The 23,428-nt window shown below is 40.1% G+C and overlaps 1 protein-coding gene across 1 annotated transcript in view; it reads right to left on the reverse strand.

The window, feature by feature from the left end:
• Window positions 1-1,182: 1,182 nt before the first annotated feature.
• The window catches only part of LOC118171569 (zonadhesin-like), an 81,374-nt gene continuing 59,128 nt past the window's right edge, over window positions 1,183-23,428 (reverse strand). The window contains exons 9-33 of the mRNA XM_035334787.1: window positions 23,096-23,161; window positions 22,181-22,276; window positions 20,812-21,059; window positions 20,355-20,532; window positions 19,380-19,488; window positions 18,687-18,778; window positions 17,864-18,040; window positions 17,211-17,413; window positions 16,787-16,931; window positions 15,779-16,017; window positions 14,947-15,111; window positions 14,376-14,500; window positions 13,483-13,751; window positions 12,198-12,406; window positions 11,606-11,747; window positions 10,109-10,359; window positions 9,350-9,479; window positions 8,172-8,340; window positions 6,755-6,928; window positions 5,316-5,446; window positions 4,332-4,531; window positions 3,246-3,384; window positions 2,812-2,943; window positions 2,129-2,243; window positions 1,183-1,794 (exon numbers count right to left, since the gene is read on the reverse strand). Of these exons, the coding sequence (XP_035190678.1) occupies window positions 1,638-1,794; window positions 2,129-2,243; window positions 2,812-2,943; window positions 3,246-3,384; window positions 4,332-4,531; window positions 5,316-5,446; window positions 6,755-6,928; window positions 8,172-8,340; window positions 9,350-9,479; window positions 10,109-10,359; window positions 11,606-11,747; window positions 12,198-12,406; window positions 13,483-13,751; window positions 14,376-14,500; window positions 14,947-15,111; window positions 15,779-16,017; window positions 16,787-16,931; window positions 17,211-17,413; window positions 17,864-18,040; window positions 18,687-18,778; window positions 19,380-19,488; window positions 20,355-20,532; window positions 20,812-21,059; window positions 22,181-22,276; window positions 23,096-23,161 (4,061 nt within the window). The 3' untranslated portion in view covers window positions 1,183-1,637. The remainder of the gene's footprint in view (window positions 1,795-2,128; window positions 2,244-2,811; window positions 2,944-3,245; window positions 3,385-4,331; window positions 4,532-5,315; window positions 5,447-6,754; window positions 6,929-8,171; window positions 8,341-9,349; window positions 9,480-10,108; window positions 10,360-11,605; window positions 11,748-12,197; window positions 12,407-13,482; window positions 13,752-14,375; window positions 14,501-14,946; window positions 15,112-15,778; window positions 16,018-16,786; window positions 16,932-17,210; window positions 17,414-17,863; window positions 18,041-18,686; window positions 18,779-19,379; window positions 19,489-20,354; window positions 20,533-20,811; window positions 21,060-22,180; window positions 22,277-23,095; window positions 23,162-23,428) is intronic.

Genomic DNA, 23,428 nt, shown 5'->3' on the forward strand with positions numbered 1-23,428 from the left:
ACCTGGACACAGATTAGCCATGTTGCATTGGAGAGTCAGGGCTGTGATCCTCTAGGGTAGGGATTGTGCTGTCCTCCTGCCAGCTACAACAGGAGGTGAGCGTGGTCAGCACTGCTCAACATTCACAGAATTGCACTGTTAGCAAGTATGGGAGAGCAATAGGAAGCTGCTGCTGAACAAGCAGGAAAGATGCCTTTATGAATGTGGTGAAACTGCAGCATAAGGTTGATAGCTCATTTGTGCACAGGTAGGTCCCTCGCACTAACTCGTTTTCATTATGTAATGAGGCTGAAAGCCCCTTTCCATTCACATCTGCTCCTCAATAGCTGGGTTGTGCATGTATGGACTGCTGGCATGTTCTTGAATGGCCTTTTATCCACCTGACTGTCCATGGACATTACAAATACTCTTCTGGCTGACAGCATGCATGAGATTCTGGATACAATAGGCAGGGAAAGAAGGGGCAAATCAAAAATAACCAGCATTGTGTCAGAAACAGCAGGAAGCCCACACTGTCCCTCCTCCTTCCCCCTTTACAGCAGCTTTTATTGCTGAGAATCCCATCAGACAGTCTGGGATATCCCTATGGTCATTGGGGTCAGCTGTCCTGCCTGTATGGCTTCCCAGCTTCTGGTACTTGCTGGTGGGGCAATGTGAGGAACAGAGAAGACCTTGGCTCTGTGTAAGCACTGCAGAGGAATAACTAAAACCTTGGTGTGTTATCAACACTTTGCTCCCCCAGCTCTAAAACGTAGCATCATAGGAGCTTCTTTGATGAAAATTACCTCTACCCAATACCAGTACAACGTTGTTAGGCCTTGCTGCGAACAACTTGGATATTCTGCTACTGGGGAGTCCTTAGTATGATCCAGGACTGAGCTGATGCAAATCTCTAACCACATTCAGCGTGGCAGCTTCAGAATTTGCAAAGACCCCAAGGAGAATTTATGACAGGATCTGTTTATTCAGAGTTTTTGTTAAGTTATGCTCTTGCTTAGCATTAGCACCCACAGACGGGCTGATGACAATCCTTGCTCTCATCCACTTTGTCCTGACACCAAAGAGGCAGCTGTCATCCAAACAACTGCTTCTTTCAGAGTGGCACTCCCAGTGGGGAGAACGGAGAGGGGTCATCTGTCACAAGATAAGCTCAGTGTCTTAAATATTTTTCTCCCCAGTCAACCATGCCTTGTCAGAAGAGGAGCGAGAACTGTGTCCAGCTCAATCAACCAATCCCCTCCCATTGAAGATTTTGGGTAAAATAATTTCAAGAAGACCTGCCCAGGATGCTATAATTAATTCTGACCTCATCAGTCCATAGTTTGTGCATCTATCAGAGGCATGTATGTGGTAGTGTGCAGCTTGCTTGTGCTGCTGAAATCTGTCTGGACTTAGTGTTATTCAAATGGCTTCTGAGGATAACACAGTGGTAATGTGCATTAGGACTTATTTCACTTTGGGCCTAACACATGAAATCTGAGAGATAGTGTAGACAGAAAATTTCAAAGATTTTCAGCAAATGCAATAATATATTTATTATTGTTTCTTAAAGTATTAGATACACTATTAAAATACAATTAGATGCACTATTAAAATACAAGAACAGAAAGTAATAAAAGAAATTTTAAAAATGCTAACTATAGGTGTGTATCGTGTGCAGATTCATCTTGATCAAATGCAGTGTTCACTATGCAGCCATAATCTCGTTCATGTACGTTGTCATCCGATGTATCCCTGGACCGGCTGGAAGATGAATCCCCTCTTTTGGCACCTTTACCCATCTTTCTCTTCCTTCTGCACAAAAACAAATAGCAACAACCACCTTTAATTTCTATTCTTATCTGTAGTGGGAGGTAAAACAGTAGTGTGAGCGTGTGTAATGTCAGATTTTGGAGAAACCTAAGTTTTGTGATAATGGTGCATATGCCTTATGCAATAGGAATAGCATATGTTCATTCCTGTAGAAAAGGCTGTTTTCCCTCACGTTCCTCATGTGAGATCCTGAATGCTGTACTTCTTTTCTGGTCCTGGATGTACGGAACTAGGGGGAATTTTGAGAGTTTACAGATGCTAAAAGGAGTTTGCACCTTGACTGTGCTGAATGCAGCAAATACGGGAAAAAGCTTACCTGTGCAGGTACACTGCAGAGGAGATGAGAATGAGGACAATGACCACACCTGCTGAAACTCCAACAGCAATGGCAACTGTATGATTCTCAGAAGTCCCTGAGGTGCTTGTTTGATCTGAAGAAGAAATGAGCCCTGTTAGTGTAAGCTGAGTGCTGTGAACAGAAGATTTTTCTCAATCCCAAGTGTAAAGCTGCTCACTATGGAATCTGAGCAGCAAGCAGACGTGCCTATCTACTTGGTTTATACTGTGTTCTCTGACTAACGTGGCTGTCAGGAGTGGTGTCAGACCCAGGCCCTGTATGATCATCCCTGCTGCCACCCCTTCTTGCATCTGTTTGCTGAGGGGTCTCACCCCCTTCTTTCTACTTGGATTCACCAGTACAGATGTGACCACCTGGTTTGTGGTACAAGGCCTAATATGTACTCCAAGGAACACTGTCAAGGGCTTGGATAGGACATGCAGTGGAATTATTTCTAGGGTCAGCCTCTGTCCTGTCTGTGACTAAATTACAAGATGTCCATTAAAAAGATGTGATGAGGTCCCAGTCTGATCTGACACCTGCCTGGGTTACTGATCTACAGTACAGAAATTAAAAGTCAGCTCAGTCTGCTCCATAATGGCACACATTTTTGATAGTGGTACATACAATGCAGAGAGTGAAATCCAGAATAGTTTTATTACCTATTACTTCAACCTCGCAGCTTTGTCCCATGTACAGCTCAGAACATTCACAGTAGAAGCTGCGAGAGGTACCGTTGGTTGTTTCAGAACAAACTCCATCATTCTGACAAGGACTTGGCATACATGGTCCACCTAGCAAAAAGAAAGGAGAAACACTTGAGAATCTCAGAGAATCCAAACCTGAGAGAACTGTTCTTGGTTAGATTACACTGTCTGCTAATGCTGGACATGCCCTGTATTTTAAAATCTATTATTTTGTACTTGACAACAGGAGTACAGGAAAGAAACACTTTCTATGATAGACCATCAAAGATCCCCTGTATGCTTATTAAGGGATTTTCTTCTGTTCAAAGTATTCCATCTATCCCAGATCCAGTAATGCCCTATAAGCAGTAAGTCAAGACTTAGCGTGATAGGGTCAGTGGTTGACTCACTCTTGTAGCACCCACGAGTGTAGTTTGAAACGTTGCAGATTTCGTCAGAACCACACGCTATTGCAGTGCAGGAGACGGTGGAGCTTTCCGTGCACTGACATCTCTGAGAGCAGTCATCGGTGATGAATATTTCTCCAATCTGGAAGACAGCAGGTAAACATTGAAATATACCAAACAAAATCAGGAAAATATGTATGGAGCACTGGGGACACATGCTACTCTCTCCAATGTCTTCTTGATGAATGGCAACATGGCATATATATATATATATAAGCTTGTACTAAGAAAGCAAGCAAACAGCTTATTAACCCAGCTCTTTGAAACTTAAAGAAGGCTCAAGAAAGAAAGCAAAAGAAGAGTTTGGGGTGTGAAATCCTAGCCCCAGATTGGGTACGTATGCAACCAATGATGTTTAATGGTTGCTGGAAATCAAGTGGCAGATGCATCCCATTGTGCCTCCAAGACAATGTGGAAAAGTGCCATGTGCCACATTTCTGGCAAGCCCCACCTGTCCATCCTGTCTCCCTCCTCCCATAACAGCATCTTTACTTGCCTTAGGCCTTGTCTATATCAAGTCTCCAGTGTTCAAACAAAAGATTACAAAGCAGTTGTATTCTGCAGCTAGAACGGGAGGAATCTCTGGATTCCTCAGAATCCAGCCTTGCCTGGAGCTCTCTTCATGCTGCAACCAGCTCTACTGACTCAGCCCTGCCTGTGCCACTCTTCACTGAGAGGAAAGGGACCACCGTGACTGACAGAATTTTTCTGTAACTAGTATGTTGTAGGTTTTAGAGCCTATGAGGCTTTTGTTTAGTGTTATAAAGGCGAAGAATTAACATGGAGGTCAGAGAGTAATCATATGCTTCCCTCAAGTTCCTGCCTTGAGTATTCTGGCAAGCAAAGTTTCAGAGACAGACTGATTCTCTCTTCCCTTCCTCCAGAGTCCAGAATGTTATTAAACAAATCTCTCTCTGTTTCTAATGTAGAGTTACGTGCTGAGGAGAACAATGAGATTGTCAAAATAATTAGCAGAAGAAAATATTGTTTAGCACTGCCAGAGCTGTCTGGCCCGCTGAGACACTGTACCTCATAATATTTGTCGAGGTATGTGCAGCCACACTGACTATAAGGCACACATTCAAAATCACTAAGAACATAGCCAGGGAGACATTCACAGCCTTCAGCACAAGGCCGTTCACACTCAGAGGGGCTGGTCAAGTCACTGCAGGATGCTGGGCATGCAGATGTGCATGAGCTGTATTTGCTGTTGGCTGGACATGGCATCTCTGTAAGAATAAGGAGAGTCCAGTTATAACAGGTTGCTGTGTGTTAGTTATATGTTGTCTTTTCAGATCCGCTTGTTAGGAGGCAAAATGATGAACACATACACAGAGAAATTCATACATATCTGATGCTACTGACGTAAGTGAATCACTCCAAAATCAGGAAGTGCATTGTGAAAGCTATTGGCATGCTGTGCTCTCAGTCTGAGTTTTAAATCATTTCAAATAACTTCTCACACATTCAGGGTAGCTATCCTTGAAAGTAGCAGAGCTTTCACAGCTCTGAGAAGTGTGTTTCATCAAGAATACAAAGTCACCTAACCATGGGTGATGCAGGGTGGGTATGGTTTGATGACTATTGCAACTTGGAAAAAAAAAAAAAAAAGGTAAAAAGGATTTGAGATTATTATAAGACTTAATTTAGCCTTTTTTTTTTTTTAAAAAAAAAAAGTCTTAAAGACAAGTTAGGAATGGGGATATTTTTTTCTCTCTTAAAACTTCTCGTGACGGGAATGGAGCTGACTGCTCTGCTTTCCTAAGTAACTTTCCAAACTGGGGTCTAAACGCAAAACATCAGCATAAGACTCAGAGCAGGGGACAGAAGAACATGTGTGCACACTAAACTATGAGCAATGATTGAAGTGTGAATCAACAAGTTATCAAAAATAAGAAGCTTTGATATATGGTGCTTTTAGGAAAAGCCTAAAATCTCAGCTTTTGAGACTTTTAGGCAGAAACCACTTTTTTTTTTTTTTTTTTTTTTTTTTTTTTTTTTCCCAGTGCTTACCACAAGCTGTCTCTTGCCTCCAGCCTTCCATATTGACTCCTTTCTCCTGACAAGCCAGCACGTACTCCTCCAGACTGCGACATAATGTAGTAGTGTCGTCTCTGTCCACACACATATCAAAGATGCAGCTCCTGTTTGCAACAATGAGAAAGCGTTCATGCCCAATACCTTTGTTATTGCTTATCTTCAGCTGCTTTTTTGCCTGACTGAGTTACTTCTATCTGATCAGGTCATTTCTTGTGCTGCTGCTGCTATTATGTGATGTACTCATACACACAGAAGCAATAAGCAGGTAACTGACTTCTTGTAATAGTAAGTTATTTTCTTGCTGTCTGCTTGTGTTTCTGACTAGCATATCTACATCTTGCTTATGGAGCACTTTTTAGTGCTGCTGTGTCTTATATCTGGACTGCCCACTTCTTTCAATATTTGGGTGCCCTCCTCATGTTCATATACATTGAATAGTGATGCAGAATTCTGGTTTACCCAGTGTTTGCTAGTGCTACCTTCTCAACTTTGATCATCATCCGAATATCAATGGCCTGATTTTAAAAGGCATTGAGAACTGAAATTAATAGGATCTGCAAATACATGGTATCTCAGAGTATCTCTTGAGTGAGGAGAAAGATAGGCTTACGTTAAGAATCAGGATATATAACTTGAAGCCAGTCATCTAGTTTATTTGGCTTCAGATACCTTCACATTCTTCTGACAGCTAAGAGAGACTTGAAGTGGGCACTACCTATCTTTAAACGTTAGTTACAACTATATGACTAAAGAAAACTGGTAGCAACTTGGCAATTTTATGACCGAGGATGGATAAATGATTAAAGTGTGGATGAACCAACAGGTTTCATACAGTTCAAAAGGAGGTGTATAGGAACTGCATACATAGGAGGCCAGATGAACAGAAGGAATTTTATTGCAGATACCATGTTAGTTATTCTCCACTAACCTATTTTTAGCACTGCTCCATGAAAGACTCAAGAAGTATCGCTAACAGCTTCAGCCTTTGTGGCTATAGCTTGAAGAATACATTTTATGAAGCTAGAATTGCTAAAAGGAATCTAATGGAGCCACGTACTGAATTCTCACTAATGTGGAGGAGAACTTCAAGAACACTGGGAATTCCAGTTTACTGATATAATGTTTAACACTGCTGCTTTATCTCTCTAGGAAAATAGGAAAGCTACTTTCCAGAGCTAGCAGAAAAGTGAAACTCTTAATAGATGGAAAGATGGATTGTCACAATTCTTTAAAAGCAAGTAAGGGTTACTAAATACATCAATGATGGAAGCACTGGGCCCCAGTTCTTCAAAGACACCTAACATCCTCAATTCCTGAAAACTGGAGATGTACAGGTCTTATCAGAAACAAGCTGCAAAGCTGTTTTAGAAATGGGGAAAAAACAGACTAGATTGTTTGCAGTAGACACTTACGTGGAATAGAAATCTGGTGAGACTTCAGAATGACACTTTGCAAAAGGACCATTTGACTCAGTCAGAATTTGACATGCAGAAGTGATGTTTTCTTGTATCAGCTGATTTTCACTGCAGCCTTGGAAGAGTCCTGTATCTTGTATGTCCTCAGACTCACCTGGAGTGACAGCTCGTCTGGAAATGAATTCATTATGAAACCATCAGTTCTCTGTACATCCAGCATTCATGGTACCACTAACACCACAAGAGTATTTCAGCCTTGTGGTAGAATTGTTAGTTTGTTTCTCTCTCATGGCTTATGGCAATGGGAAGAAAATAGATAAAGCAAACCCATTTGATATAAGGAAATAGATAAAGCAAAAAAATGTACTGGAACACTTCCTACCATTTCAGAGATTTGTGGGTTTTTAATTCAAAAATGATAGCTGTAATTATCTCCTTGGATATTCTGCATGACACAGGTTTCACCCATGCCTCCTTTATCCAATCCGTTCAATAAAACTTGAACGTTAGTCAGAATGATATAACTGGAGTAAGCCACCATTCCTTGGAGATATTCTCACTTTCACTGAAGAATTGGCTGCATGCCTGAAGTGCCAGAATTATGCTCTAGGCATAGCTTCCAGAGCCTCTTTATGCTCAACATTAGCCTACATACTGCTTTCTACTATGCTGCTAGACAAGTTTTTGCAGCTAAATTATATTCTGAAAACTAATACAATTCTATTTACTTACAGACAAAAAGTTCTGTTAGTGGCTAAGAAACCTCCAAAAGCCTTTAAAAGCAAACTGAGAAAGTAGGAGAGAAGGAAACTTAGTTCCCTGTTTCAAGCTTCTGTATAGCCTTACTAGCACAAAATTGGCCTGACCACAAATATCACATTCATTTTTACTCAAAAGAATGTGCCAACTTTTTTTTTGTACTAGAAGAAAACACACTGCAGTCATGAAAGTAAGGAAATTAGACTCTTAAAGAACCTCTTCTGAGAGGAACTGTGAATTCATTTTGATGAATTTCAAAGATACTTTCATGTTCCAGAGGGAGGGATGATACTGAAATGGGATCTGCCCTCCCTCAGGTCCGTACAGCAAACCATGCACTTTATCTTTGCCAGGACCCATAAGCTTGGTAGAGACCTTACTCATCTCTGTCCCCTAGCAGTTGTAATGGCTGTGATGCCAAATAAGGACAGTGAACTGAAGTAATGCTGTGATAGTTCAGGCCTTTTTTGGCTAGATAGAAGGACACTTATAGTTCACTGTAGTGATAAGCGGGAAAAGTCCCTTCACACAGACCAAGGGAAGAAGAAGTAACAGAAGTCAGACAGCGCAGTTAGTCCTGGATATTAAGTATGGTTTAGTTCACTGACTTCCAGTGGCTGTGCTTGCCATGGGTATTGAGTAGAAAATTAAGTACCTGAGACGAGAGGTTTTTCTTTTCAGAGGAACTTTCCAGCTCTCACCAAATGTATTCACATTCTTCTGCAAAACACCATTTGGGTTTGTGAAGTCGTTTTTAGGTCTCCCATCAAAGTCACCACACAAACCTTCTACTTTGTCCTTGTAGGTGTTGGCCAGCTTTATATCTAGGAAAGTTCACAAGAAAAAAAAAAGCCATTACACAGATATATTTCCTTCTGAGGATATGGAAAAGGTGGAATGAAATGCAAAGTACTTCCACACTTCAGATTATAGTTGCTACTGTGATGTGGGCCTCATACGTCAATATAAACACTGTCCTAAACCACTGTTAATATGTGGATTCACAGGATTGTTTTCTGTGCTCTGCAAAGAGGATCATGGAAAAATAATTTATTCCTGCCAATAGGGAAACTCCAATGTTACGGCACGACATCTCCACCTGAGTGCTCTTAGTACATACAGCCTTGCAACAAACTGAATGCACAACACATCTTTGCCCTTCACTTACTATCCACTTGCTTGTTGAGAAACAGAATTCCTATAAAAGAGATACGTTCTTTCTGCATTAGGAATTTTAGGATTTGAAATGATCAGAAATAACATCACTATGTTATGTTTTAAATCAAGGGTAGCTCTGCTTTGAACAGAGGAGGTAATGCATGTTCAACATACATTAATGAGTTGTATGTACATCATGTACATGAAATAAAAGTCCTGCTTAGAAATGCTATAGAATGTTATTATCTGGAATAGACTTGAGAGGAAGCATGTAAAAGTATGCACTCACAGTTATTTAGCTTGAGGACCTCAGTCCTGTGACTGGGTTAAACTGGCTAAGGGGCAGATCCACACTTTGCCCCATCATCCTGATCAGTAGTTTAAAGTAGTTTGCTTCTGTTTACATCACTCAGGCCTCACTTTACATGAAAAATAGTAGAAGTCTGATTCTACATCTAATTTCTCCTAAATTCAGGTGCATCCAGATAAATGTCAATTTTACACATTCTTGAGGAATATTTTTGCCTATTTTTCTGGAAGTTCATATCACAAAAAGCCACAGGCTTAAAGGGTGAAGGTTTCTAATTTTCCCTTGGGTTTAGACGTCCTTTAGAATGAGAATATTTTTTGACTTGGGGCATAAATACTCCTGCAGATTATTTTAGCATCACTTACCTGCATTTTGATTACCATCAAAGCTCACGTATAAGCCAAAATCTGTCTCCAGATAAATTCTTCTTGTCCTCTGATATATATGAATACCTTCATGAGGACGAACAGGGGGTCTCACCCTCACACCATCCAACTAAATGGGAAAGATTAAGTTATAACTCATAATATACAGGCCAAAATTGTATGTGGCTTCAATACAGGACAACGTTACAAATGAACATTCCTCTTTTCTAGTTTTATGTTAGATATATTCAATAATTTAACCAGGTAAAAAAAAACTGAGTATTCAAATTTTTAAAGTAACAAAATCATATATTAAGGAAAGTGCTCTGGACACAGTTCCCATATAATCCTAAGAAGTTTCCATTACTGAGCTAAAAAGTGAGCGTATGAGCTAATGTTCAATTTTACATATCAGTGAAGAGGGTGGAAATAAATAAAGTTTTCCTCGCATAATTCACACTTTTCCCTACAACTGATAAAATTGTATGTGCCTTTATTGCAAGTCTTGGATATTTGGTATTTAATTCCTAAATATCAATTTATTTATTCATTCATTTATTTTAAGTAGAATTGTATCTTCCACAGCTATACAGAAAAAAATATCAACACAACTGAAATCACATTTTTGTTGCCCCATAGCATTGCTCTAATAATGCAGTTAGCTTTAATAATTAAGTTCTTCAAAACAGACAATTATTACTCTAATGTGTTTCATTGCAAGAGAGAACCTTTGTGCTCTGCAGTCAGTAAGAGACTTACCAATATTTGCTTGTCCTCCCTGAATCGCACTTTGTGATTGTAAACATCGATGAGAATCTCTTTCAAGTAAGTAATGCGTGAATTTCGACGAAGAGGATAGTTCATGCCTTCGATGCTGAACGGTGTCAGAGTATCATGTAGATCAGGGATGGTCTGAGCCACAATATATGTGTATTTCCCTTGAAAGTGGTGCACCAAACCATCAAAGGTGACGTAGTGTGGATCACCCATGATGCGGCATGTCCCAAAACCTAAAGGAGAAGAGTTTCATTACCCTCCAATCTGCATGCACCTTTGCAAGGTCCCATGCATGGATCAATTTAATATAGGTTAGATAAAAACAACTGCTGCTAGCATGCAGTTCTCTTAAAATAAAGATAGGTGCTCAGGCATCACCCTAGTGAATGGGCACTCAGATAGCCAACCAGAGAAACTCATTCCTCTGCTGAGAACCAGTGAGAGCCAACTGAACTGAAGCACAGCATTAGGGTTTATAGGCTTTATAGGCACTAAGCTGTGCACTTTGGTCCTCTGCAGAGGAATGACTTTGCCACACAGCATGGCTTGCAGTCAGCTCTAAGAAGTGTCAGTTTCATAATCCTCAGCAATGTGTTGCTACAAAATTATTGGAACATGACAAGAAGTGTCTAATTTTGAAATGCAACCCTGCTGTCACACTGATTTCTTTTGAGGTTACTAAACTGATCATTGGGTTCACCAGACCTAACAAACAGATGCAGTGAGTATTGCCTAAGTATTCTCATTGACCATTGAGTGCCAACCATTATTCAAAGAGCAAGGCTGTCTTTAACACTGCTGAAATGCCTCTGCTGTGGTATTTTGCAAAAAGGGAGCAGGGGGAAGATCAGTTTGTACTATGCTTTTGTACTGATCATCAGTACAGTAGGACCTATGCCATCCTATTCTTCAAAATTGTAGTACAGAGTCACTGGGCAACTACCTGTTAAACAGTCCAGTTTAACTTGGGAATATGGAATTAGCTATAACACAGCAGGGTAGACACCCCACCCAAAAACAGCACCTTAGCCAAAGCAAGTACTGCCTGAAAAAGCAACAAAGTTCTTTGGGCTTAATTAAGTATATGTTGAGATCTGTTCTGCCCTGTTTTGCCTTTATTTTTTTGGTGTGTTTTCAAGTAATCGTGCAATGAAAAAAAGGGGGATTATTGCCAAAGGATTCACAGGCATACCTGAGTTTTATTTTTAAACCAGTCAGACCAAACTGCCAATTTTATAAATGTATATAAACTTTCAAATCCTCGTTCCACTCCTTTCTAAAATTTTCTGTCTTGTCCTGGAACTTACTGTTCTGAGAACTGAGGCCTTTTTGTGATCAATAATGTGTCATCAATAGCACTGGCACACTTGCCTTTCCACATGGAAAAGGCTGGAAGTGCCAGGGAAGGAGCAGACACTTACATCCTTCCTCCTTCTCCAGCCTTCATAAAATACCTACTGAAAACTTGCCTGCACATACCTGTTGGATTGCACTTGTATTTTCCACTTTTGATCACGCAGCTTTCTTCAGAATCACAGCTATAGCTTGTACATTTGATGACACCATTCTTCTGACACTGACATCTTTTGGCACAGTGTGGAGTTATCCAGGTCTCCCCAGCCTGGACACAAGGTATGTTAAGATGTTACCAAGGTGCTCAGCATTGCAATGCATTAGAAGGTCAATAGCAAAAGGTGTAGGGGCTGGTTAGGTGCAACTTGTGCTGCTGGCCATTCCACAACTGTTTAATCCAGGCGTAGTCTCACTAAAAGCCTGGGAGAGGGGGGACCTCAGTCCACTTATTTTCCACATGAGAATTGGAACATTAAACAGGAATAGGATAGGTTACCTGATTAACTCTGATCAACTGATTAGTTTCCAATATGCCTTAATTTTGGCCTTGGGTGCAAAGTGCTCCTGCATTTCCTAATACTTGAGCCTGCAGCTTACTAAACAGATGAAAAGTGTTTTAAGTGGTAGGCTGAAGATTTTTCTCTCTCTCAGTCAGTTGGACAGGGGACCAATTTCCTACAAGCTTTGCAGTCAGAGATTTGCTCCACAAACTACTTACGCTGTAGTAATTGTTGTCATCATCCCTGCAGCCGCAATTGCTGAGAGGTACACACTTTCCATTACTGAGCACATAATTATTATCACATTCACAGCCCTCTGTGCACTCTTCCGTCTTCTCACAAAGGGAAGAGGCAAAAATGTCATTGCATGTTGATGGGCAGGCAGAGGCACAGCTCGTGTAATGGCTGTGGGTTGGACAGGGCAATGCTGCGTGGGTGAAAGGAAAAGAACCCCTGTTATTAAATACATTTAGAAACTTCAAACTTATGCCTGCCTGAAAGCCACAGCTTGGCCTGTAAAATGGTAGTGTAGGATTGCCTTCCTATAGCTAACTTTCATCATCAATCAATTGATATTTTTTAGTTTTGATATTTCATTAAAAAAAATAAAAAAAGACATGACAACAACAAAAAACCAGAACCCTCAATGGAGCTGCTGACTGAATTTTATTACAGGCGTGTCTGAACTAGTAGCACCTGGGGCTAGGTCATTCACATTCAGTCGCAAATGCCTCTCTAAGCACTTTTAGAGATATCAATCATTAGGACAAATTTCTTAGGTTCGTACTTCCAGTGGTACACAACAGGAGTATGTCTAGCTTAACCACAGACACAAACATGTGCAAGAACCACAAATAGGTATTGTCAGACTGAAAATTAATCTAGGTCTATATCCTACTTCTGCCAATGGCTAGAGATGCATAAGAGGACAGATCAAGAAACAGGGTAGCAGAAAGTGTTCCTCTGTCCAGTATTTTCCCCAGCTTGTGGCAAAGAGGCAGTTAGGAATTTCTGAGGCATTCAAATTCACCTGGCTTGTTTTTTAATCAGTTAATTGGTTTGTCCTCCACAACATTGTGTGACAATTAATTCTACTATGTAATACTAAAATGGGAGTGGGGGTGGGGAAGGAGGGAACATAAAAACCCCTAAACCTACCATATACCATCCTGTAATCTTTTTTTTTTTTTCATAATTAGTTGGTAGCTTTATTGAATGAATGGAGTGAGGCAGTATCTCATGACACTCATTTGGCTATTAAAACCATTCTAACTCCACACTACTATCCATTACTTGTCTAGTCCTGAGTAATCATTGGGTTTAGCTCAACCTGAACAAAATTCAACACCGCAACCGAGTCATAAAATCATAATAATAGAATTACATTTTATGAGAATTTTGGTTTAATTATCTTTTATGTAACTTGTCCACCTAATACTCCGCTTTCATTTTTATGCTATCAGCCATCCAAGCTTCTGATTTTTCACTTGCTTGTGCACTTACGACAGAATGTGTTGTTCCTCCATGTAATGGTGATGCCTTGATTCCTACAGGTGTCCACATAAAATTGAACTATGTCGCAGAGAGTGGACTTCATGCCGTTATACTGGCACATGTCATAGATGCAGATCTTTATGAAGTCTTCAGGCTTGACCAGACTATGGCATGCTTTGAATTTGTCTGATTTTAGGACATTGCACTGGCTTTCAATGACTGGTTTATTCACAGCGGTGCAAGGAGGCACATCATCTTCTCTCGAGTCTGATAAACAACTGCATGAAAGCACAGAAATAGCTGCATTTGAGTTTCAAGGACATATGGGTCATATGTGAGACTGAGACAGAAACTGAAAAGTTTGTTGCTACAGAAAGGTCCTAAATAAATAGTGCTGGAGACTGTTGCCTTCTGTCTGTGACTGAAAGAGTAGCAGCAGGAAACCTGCCTGGCAATCACTACACTCTTTCTGACCTTGTTTACTCCCCTTACCAGCTTGACTGCAGACCTGACCTGTCTCTGCAAACTTATGTGGTGATCTGGACTCTTTGGTAACCCTGTCTGTCACTCTTGGGCATGTCCCTCAGCTGACCCTCACTGTTCCCCAGCACCATCCTCCTGCTCTAAGTGTTTTCAGTGTATATTAAACATAGTCTGTGTTCACACTGTGCACTGCCCCAAAGCCTAATTCCCCAAGTGTGTGTGCACATCATTAGAATGGCTGTGGTTTCCATCTGGCCTGTACACTGGTTTCCTGTAATGATGACTTTTTCTTTGAGCTTCAGACTGAAGAGGAAAATCTCATATATTATAGTTCACATGTTAGAAAGTAGCAAAATGGCCAAAATAATTAAAGAAAGGCTTTTTACAGAGGAAGATGGAAGGTATGAATTTATGCTTACCCTGCATCACTGTCTTTTTCCACTTTCCAGCTATTTCCAAACTGTGTGATACTGACAATTGTACCATTGGCCAAGGACAGATCATCTTCACGATTGTCATTGAAGTTACCACACATACCACGTACCTGCAGATGAACAAGAACCATATTCTAAACACAATCTGTTCTACTCCAGCTTCCCCAGTAAATTCTTACTCATTGTCTATGGAATGATGTGGTCAAAACACTAACAAAAACCAACCTTGCATTAGACATTTCAGACATACTCACTGATGTCTGGCTGCACCAATGGAAAAATAGTCAGTGCAATAAATCTGTGATACCCTAAGACTTCAAGCCATTTAATTATTTAAACTAGATGTATTCCCCTAGCTGTGTCATCTTCTGTAAGTACTCCTTTAGAATACATGGAAATTGTTGCAAAGAGAAAAAAAAAGTAGAAAAAGTGTGTTAATACAGCTACAAAGAAAGATGCAAAAGCAAAATACAGGAAGGAAGGAAGCAAATGAAAATTAAATATCCAAAGCAGCAGTTCTGAAAGAGTGCCAGTATGTTTACACAGTAAATCTTACCTTTGAGAAGTAAGATTGTGGGAGGGTGATTTCCAGATAGTGATCGCCATCATATTTCACTACCACACCAAAGTCAGTTTCCACTACTATGTATTTGCCAACATTTCCGATGGACACACCCCGCAGCCTGTTCTCCACTGGAGTGTAGACTCTCTCATTGTTTAACTGGAGACATAAATCATTTGTCAGTGTGGACATTCTTCCATGAAAGTTTTTCTGTTCACAGTCTATATTCCTTGGAGTGCTGAAGATGATTCTGTGACAGTTTTAGATCCTTTACATTTCCACTATTGCATATGCCAACTATGGGTTGCAGAAATCAGCTTTTTAGCTGAGGTGAGCTGGGCATGACTCATTGCCTGTGCCTTTAACAGGGAGCTGAAAGGATCTGTGGTATTGAGCAAGCTCTTACCCTCCCATAGGGAGGACTCCCTGCTTTTAGTAATGCCATGTATCCCCATTGCTACTCCAGACCAATATGGCACAGCTGTATTTTCCTCTGCTCATGCCAGCTAGCTATAGGTGATTGGGTTGATGACAGGTATTGAAATGGGGAGGGCTGTTTTTTATTTCAGATGACAGTTCTCAGATCTGGAGGCTCTGGGCTCCATCTCCAAGTCATAGCCAATAGAACAGTAAACCCAGAACAGAAACCTTGGGAACCAGTCAGAAATTGTATTTCCCCACAACATCAGATTAATGGAGGTGCCTGTAAGGATTTAGGATGTGCATATGTGTTCCTTATGAAACATGGAGGTCCTTTTTCCTACAGCTACTGTAGTGAGCTAATTTTAAGATATTTCTTGCCAGTATAAAGAGTACTACCACCTACCAGGATTCCTTTGCTCTTCTGAAGGGTGATTCGTACACCATACAGATCTATGTAGACTTCCTTCAGGTATGTGGCCCCTCGTAGCCCTCGGTCTTCATTCTTGCCAAGGATGGTTATATTGTTGACACTCTCACTGACAACCTCAACCAAGGTGTAGGTGCAGGTACCCACAAAGGTGTACATCAATCCATCAAAAGTGAAATAATGGGGATCTCCTGCGACCTGACACGTTGCTTGGCCTGAAAGTGAAAAAATTATCTAAGGACTTTGGACTGGATTTCACCATGGACACAACTGATGAAAGACATTTGCATTAGCACAGCAATCTAATCCTGCTTATTATTACATGGAGAAACTTTCATAGAGGTATTTCAGGTTCATGACAATGGCAATTATTTGGAAATGAAAATTTTCCAGAAAGTGTCTCCTAAATGTAATTCACAAATTATGTATAAGCTGGCAACGTTGCAGCAAATAAACCTCTTTATCTGTTTCCATATGCTGTTGTAGCTACGATGCATGGTGGTTAAGAGTAATCCAGAGCTTTCCTATGTAGCAATAAAAAAATATGTAATTATTTATGTAAATATAGGTATAAGTATAAATGTAAATAAATATGCACCTATATATCTAGATATTTAAAGAACTTGCCAACACACAGGCTCTCAGAAATAGCAGTTCTTTTCAATTAGTCTGAAATTTAGAACTCACAGCACTGGTGATTTGGGATTTTAATTTGCATTATCAAGACAAAAAAAAAAAAAAAAAAAAAGTGACCTTACAAGCTTTTGAACAGCATCAATTTTTGCTGACATCAATTACAGCTGAAGAGGATCTATGATTGCAAGAGAGATCATCATGTCTTTTTGTCTCTTACCACTGGCAGCAGTTAGTTGAAACTATCTTTGCCACCACACATGAAAAGATATATATGAGAAAGCTAAAGGGAGCAGACAGATCTAATTATGGAATTGACACTGACTCCCAGAATTTTCTGGGAGGACTTACCATTGGAATGACAGCCCAGCACACCATCCTTGACACTGCATTCCTCTCTTACTCCACACTCCCAGGGTGAGCATACAATTTTGTTTTTAGCATTGCAGGTGCAGCGTTCATTGCAGGGATAACTGATGAACCAGCTTTCACCCAGCTGATGGAAAAAATGTAGAAGTATATACTATAACATAAATAGGCAGGTAATATCATAAAAGACAATCAAATTATTAGCATTTGAATGTGCGTGATATATATGATCACACAGCTCACTGATCAAGAAGACTCAAAGTGAATCTATTTTGCTAATATTAACAGCGTAAATAATAATTTTGCTAGTGTTATTAATATATATTTATTTTTTCCTCACAGTGATAACGATTGAGATACCCTGTTCTTTCACTTCTTTCTTTAAACAATGTCTGGAGTAACTTGCCTGGTGGTACTGTTTTTTTTCATCAACACAACCACAGCTGCTTTCTGGCACGCATGTGTCTCCACTCAGAACATAGCCTTCCTTACAGAAGCAACCTTCCACTGGTAAGGAACTACAAGAAGTGACAGTTGAGGTGCTCACACAAGTAGAGGGACACCTAGTACCACAGCTCTTGTAGATGCTGCCTCCAGGACAGGACATTGCTAAAGACAAAAGAAAAAAATAAGTTCACTTGAAAGGATCTTGAAAGATGTCAATGAGCACTTGTTTATGGAGCCTTGGAAATATCAGCTCTATTTGCATTGAGGATGGTGGTTTTCAGTAGAGAAAAGCAACAGTTATTCTCCCAGTGCAGAAGCTCACATAAGATACACCTACCTGTGTATATACATAATCAAACCTTTCCAAGTCACAAATAGGAAATTATTAAAGCTTAATGGATTAAACCCAAATGTATCCAAAAATTCATGCAAATTAGTGAATTATATTAGTACTGGAATAGTACATAAGCTGAAGCAGCCCAAGACATGACAAAAGATAGACTATACTCAAAGCATTACATAAAATGAAATAACATACATGAAAGGTAGAGGAGAATGTGCATATTTTTGAAGTTAAATCTAGAATAAATATTTGTAAATCACAACACTCACGGCAAAGAGTAGCATTTCTCCACTCTATACATATGCCAGCATTGATACATGACTCAGCATAGGCCTGCAGTCCGTAGCATAAGGATGTTTCCTGTCCTCCAGTGAAACACATGTCATAAACACAGCTTTCAAAGAAATTTTCTGGAGGCACTTTGGTGTGGCAATCTTTGAAGAGTCCTGTGTAAATTAAGAAAGATATATAGAAGGACAGAAAAAAAAATAAAGTGAGGAATTCATCACACCATCACCATCTATGTTCTGTCTTGGCAAAAATACTGAGTGCTCCAGCCTGACTTTGTCTGTTTAGTAAGTTAAACCATCCCTTGAAATTGAGCACACACAGTGAAACTTGGCTCTCTGTATCAGGCTTGTTTCTTGTCTCTTGTTTCTGCAGGATTGATAAAACGTAGTTTACAAAAAATAGGAGTTGCTGGCTAGGCAAGCCACTAATTCTAGACAATTGCAGGGGATCTCTAATGCAGGGAACATCTACAGAATTTCAGATAAAGTATCTGTACTACACAAAATGACAGTGCCCTCTGAACTATTTAAGTTAGAAAGCAGAATGAAAGTTGCTATGAATCAAAGAACAGTTATGGCTCCCTGTGAACATTCCCAGAAAATTTTCAAGGACTCCTTGGTACTGTCTGAATAGTTGACATTATCTTGTCCTATGAATTTTATTTTGGCCACCAGAACTGGAGGTTTTATATGTTTCCAGTGTGAGCTCAGAACAATGGACGAAAGAGAGAGCAGACATCACAAGCTATAATTTGCAAAAGTGCCCCATCACATGGCTCAAAGTGAGCTACAAACAGAATACCTGTTGGGTCTGTGATCATGCCACATGCAGTGTTCTTCTTTGCATCATTCTCCAGATCAGCATTGCATTTTTCTTCGATCCCACTGGAGCAACTGGTGAAAGCAAACAAAATAAAGTGTTTATTTACATCTCTTACTATTAGATCTATGGTGGAAGATTGACACATGATAACACTGCACAATAGGGTGTATTTTCACAGAATCACAAAATAGTCTAGGTTGGAAGAGACCTCCACAATCACCGAGTCCAACCTCTGACCTAATGCTAACAAGTCCTCCACTAAACCATATCCCTAAGCTCCAAGATTTTTATCCAGCTTCTTTGAAAGGTTGATGTAAAGCCCATTTCTGAATGGACTCCCTTTTCAATGCCATTTGGGCTAATTAAAGATTTATTCTTAGGTGAAAAAGGAGCTATGGGATGCAATCAGCTAATGATTTCTAGAGAACTGAAATCCCCCATGCCCAGTCCCCACCCCTACTCGGCACACAGTTCTTTGGGAAAAAAAAAAAAAAAAGGCTTAAAGGATGCAAGCCCTCTTCTCATTCCCTGTTCAATGTGAAGGGGGAGATCCCTACTTCTAACCAGCAGTTGGAAGATGCAAAATGGTACTGGATGATAATGCCAGCGAGTGGATAGATATTTGATTTTATAGAGTTTGATTAGCAAACACGCTTGGATTCCAGTACATACATGGTGTTATTCTCAGGCACAAGCCAGCTTTCTCCAAGTTCATTGGAAGTACTTGCAGGGTCACCATTGGGCTTTATGTTGTCATCATTTGGATCACCATTATAATTACCTGAAAGGATCAAAAAAAAAAAAAAAAAAAAAAAAAAAAGACATATAGGTAGAACAAAACTAGGTTTCAGGCTGTAAAATACACTGCAATGAACCAGTGAGAGTATATATGCAACAACAATTTATACTGGACAACATAAGAAGAGCTCACTTGTGTTTTAGACTTTGACCACTGATAAGGGTTGGCTTTCAGAGACTTAGATCAAATTGTATACCAGAAAGAATTGCTTAGTTAAAAATAATATATCTCTAATATTGGTGGACTAAAATTCAAATGGTATCATTTGCACCATTACATACTTAGACAGGTTTCTGAATTGAAAGTGCAAAACACTGAAACAGAGAGACTTGAACTAGGAAATTTCAGATGATCCAGATCAAAGAATAATCAGAAAATCAGAAACTCTTAATACAAGCTACTCATGCAATTTCTACAATCCCATTTCCATCCTGAAGTATGTTTCATGTAGTCATCTAGATTTCAGAATGTTGTTCCAACAACATTCTCAGGTTCAGGCATTATCATCAGAATGTAAGTAACAGAAAAATGTACTTGTAGAATTCTTGAGTAGATGCATGCAAATATTTACTCTTACTAATATACACTGTAGAATTATTTTTTTTATTTTTTTTTTTTTTTTCTAATCTGGCTAAAAATGTTATACCTCAAAGAATACTTATTACCAGGAATTTTATAACGGTTGATAGAAACTGAAAAGCTTTTGTAACTTTTCCTCTCTGCTGTAAGTTCTAGTCCCTTTGATAAGGACTAGGTTTGTGTAGAGTAATTATGACACGCTAAGAAAAAAGTTTGAGTAATCACAATTCTATACAACTAACTAAAAAGTGTCTAAGCCTGTGACTTACCACACAGGCCACAGAGCAGACCACTGTATTCAGAGGGCACAGAGACTTCTGCGTAGTGATTTCCATCGTATCTCACCCACAGTCCAAAGTCAGTTTCCAAGAGAACATATCCACCACTGCTTTGAATACTGATCTTCCTTTCAATAAATACGGGCAGGTTCATTCTCCTGCCATTCACCTGTAAAGCAAGTTGTAAAAGTTAGCGTAGTGCTGCTAGAACTCCTACAAATACCAGCAGGTGGAAGAGTTTAGTGGACAATATGATCTTGTGCACAAGGAGAAAACATAGCAATTAAATAAAATTTCATATGAGCAATTTTTTTTGAAATCTCATTATAAGAGGTATATTTAACAAATGAAAAAAATAGAAAAATCTCTATGAACTCTACAATCAGAAAATAGTCATTATCTGTATGTCAGTTGAAAAATATTGCCTTTTAAACAAGTATTTTCTTACATTCACTTTCTTGTTTTTCAGCATAGAAATCTGATTGCCATAGACTTCCACTTGCACTGACTTCACGTAAGAGACTTTGGTGTTGGCTCCTCTGTGCTCATTTGTTGTGGACACATCAAAATAGGGAATCCTCTGAGAGATGTTGCACACTTTGGAGAGGGTGTAAGTGCAATTTCCCATGAAATGATGAACTCTGTGATCAAAAGTGTTATAATGTGGATCTCCAGAGGCACTGCAGGAGGCATGGCCTAGGAAGAAAGAAAGACAGAATAGTTTCATTTGAATCTCTGCTGTGATGGCTGCAGTAACTTTGTTCCCATCATACATTTTATTTTACTTCATAATTGCTGCTTAGAGGTAATAGTGATGGAATCAGCCAAGAACACAGTGCAAAAGAGGCATGCAAACTTTCCACAGGAGAAAACACCATTCTACTTTAACTGAAATTAACCCTGATTCTGTTTAGTGCCTAAAACTGGAGGAAGGAATCAGTTTATATTTATCTTTATTGACATTTTAGTGTATTTTCTAAGTAATACAATAAAAATTACCTCAATGACTCTGCCTTTTTCAGCACCATATAATTGGATTATATCCAAAATAAAAGCTGGACTTCGAAGTTAAATTAAATTTCAAAATACCACAAGCAAAACCATATACATAACAGTTGAAAACTTGATACAGAAAATGTTAATTAAAATATTTACACACACAGCAATAAAGGGTATATAATATAGTTATACCAAACAGCTGGTCTACTGATACTAAAATCCCTGAAGCTACCTCAAATGGGACCTGGAGCAAGGTTTCCATAGTGACATATAGACTCTGCACCAAACAACGGTCTGACCACTCAGACTGCATGATGAAGGAAAAGCTCTGACCTTCCACTATTTAAATTCACTTAGTTGTGAGAACTGAAGTAAGAAAACTGAACAGTTAAAGCAGGAAATAAGGGATGGGTACTGAAAAAAACAATACATGAGCTTGGCTGGAGTGTGGATGATGCTGTTGTATGTGAAGGCTGTGTTGTGGTGTCTGACAAGGGAATTGTGGGTCTTGGTGTAATTGGACCTACCACAAGAGAGAGTGAGAGATCTATGTCAGCATGGGAGCTTCATTCCAAACAGCTGGTTCATGCTTAATAGAAAACCATGCATGATGGCAACAGCATGCCAAAGCAGTGATTCAATGTGACATTTCAGAAATACCATCAGCGCTCAACTGCTGTGTCAACAAGATGATTCCATGACACAAGCAGAATCTAAGGCGAGCTACAAGAGATAAAGTACACTTGCCACTGAGACTTCAAGCTAATGGACAGTATAGAAATTGAAGATAAAAGATGTATAAACAAGAAATACTATACCTGAACTTGGTGTAGGTCTTGGTGGTGATGGAGTGTGTGGAGGCTGTGTTGTGGTAACTGGCAAGGGGGTCCCGGGTTGTGGTGTTGATGGAGCCACTGCAAGAGAGAATTGGAGATGTGCATTAACACAGGACGTTTGTTCCAGGCAGCTGGTCCACCCTGCCCAAACACCCCAACACCATGACAAGAGAAGCCCACAGCTTCAATCACACAGCAAGTCTTCTGAAAAACATGCACCTCTCAAGTTCTCTCCACCTGCATAGCTGGGTGGTAAACAAGAAGCACAGTCCCTTTACTTTCCACCAACCCCTGGCCTCAAAGAAAGCAAACCGTAGAGTTGCCACAGGCATTGGGAGTTGGGCCAAGAATGTGACAGTACCTGAGCTTGGTGTGGGTGTTGACGTGTGTGGAGGCTGTGTTGTGGTGACTGGCAAGGGGGTCCCAGGTTTGGGTGTTGATGGAGCCACTGCAGGAGAAAATTAGAGATGTGCATCATGGGAGTTTTGTTCCAGGCAGCTGGTCCACCCTGCCCAAACACCCCAACACCACGATAAGAGAAGCCCACAGCTGCAATCACACAGTGGCATTTCTGAAAAAACTCGCACCTCTCAAGATCTCCCAACAGCATAGCTGGGTTGTAAAAAGAAGCACAGCCCCTTTACTACAGTTTTTCCAGCCCCTGTCCATGGACCTCAAAGAAAGCAAACAGTAGTGTTGCCAAAGGCAGTATAAGATTGGCACAGGTGACAGTTCCTCAGCTCCTTGATGGTCTTTTTGGTGCTGGCTATGATATTTTCAGTGTCCTTTATGGCATGCCTGCATCCCTGGTATGCTTTATAAAAGCCTACCAAGTTAAGTACTCTAGCCCAGTGCTTATCACAGCTTGTAGAAAAGATGAACAGGGGACAACCATACCTGTACTTGCTCCAGGTTTTGTTGTCCATGGAGGCTGTGTAGTAATATCTGGCAAGGTAGTAGGACCTGTTAGATGTAGAACAAGATGGAGGTGTAGAAGCTGCTTTTCAGAATGAGGATTTCTTTAAGGCAGCTCTTCCAACCTTCCCAATTATACAAACACTATGGAAAACTGTGTGTAGGGAAAGAATGACTTTGTATCACTGCCAAAAAGGGTCTTCCCACAAGAAGGTACTTCCATTCAAGTCAGACCTAGTGCACTGCCCATTTGGGCATATCTTCCCAACTCCTCTCCACAGCCCACCCTGCCCAGAACGCTGCAGCCCCATGACT

Source organism: Oxyura jamaicensis, chromosome 9 (assembly GCF_011077185.1).
Source record: "Oxyura jamaicensis isolate SHBP4307 breed ruddy duck chromosome 9, BPBGC_Ojam_1.0, whole genome shotgun sequence".
NCBI lineage: Eukaryota > Metazoa > Chordata > Aves > Anseriformes > Anatidae > Oxyura > Oxyura jamaicensis.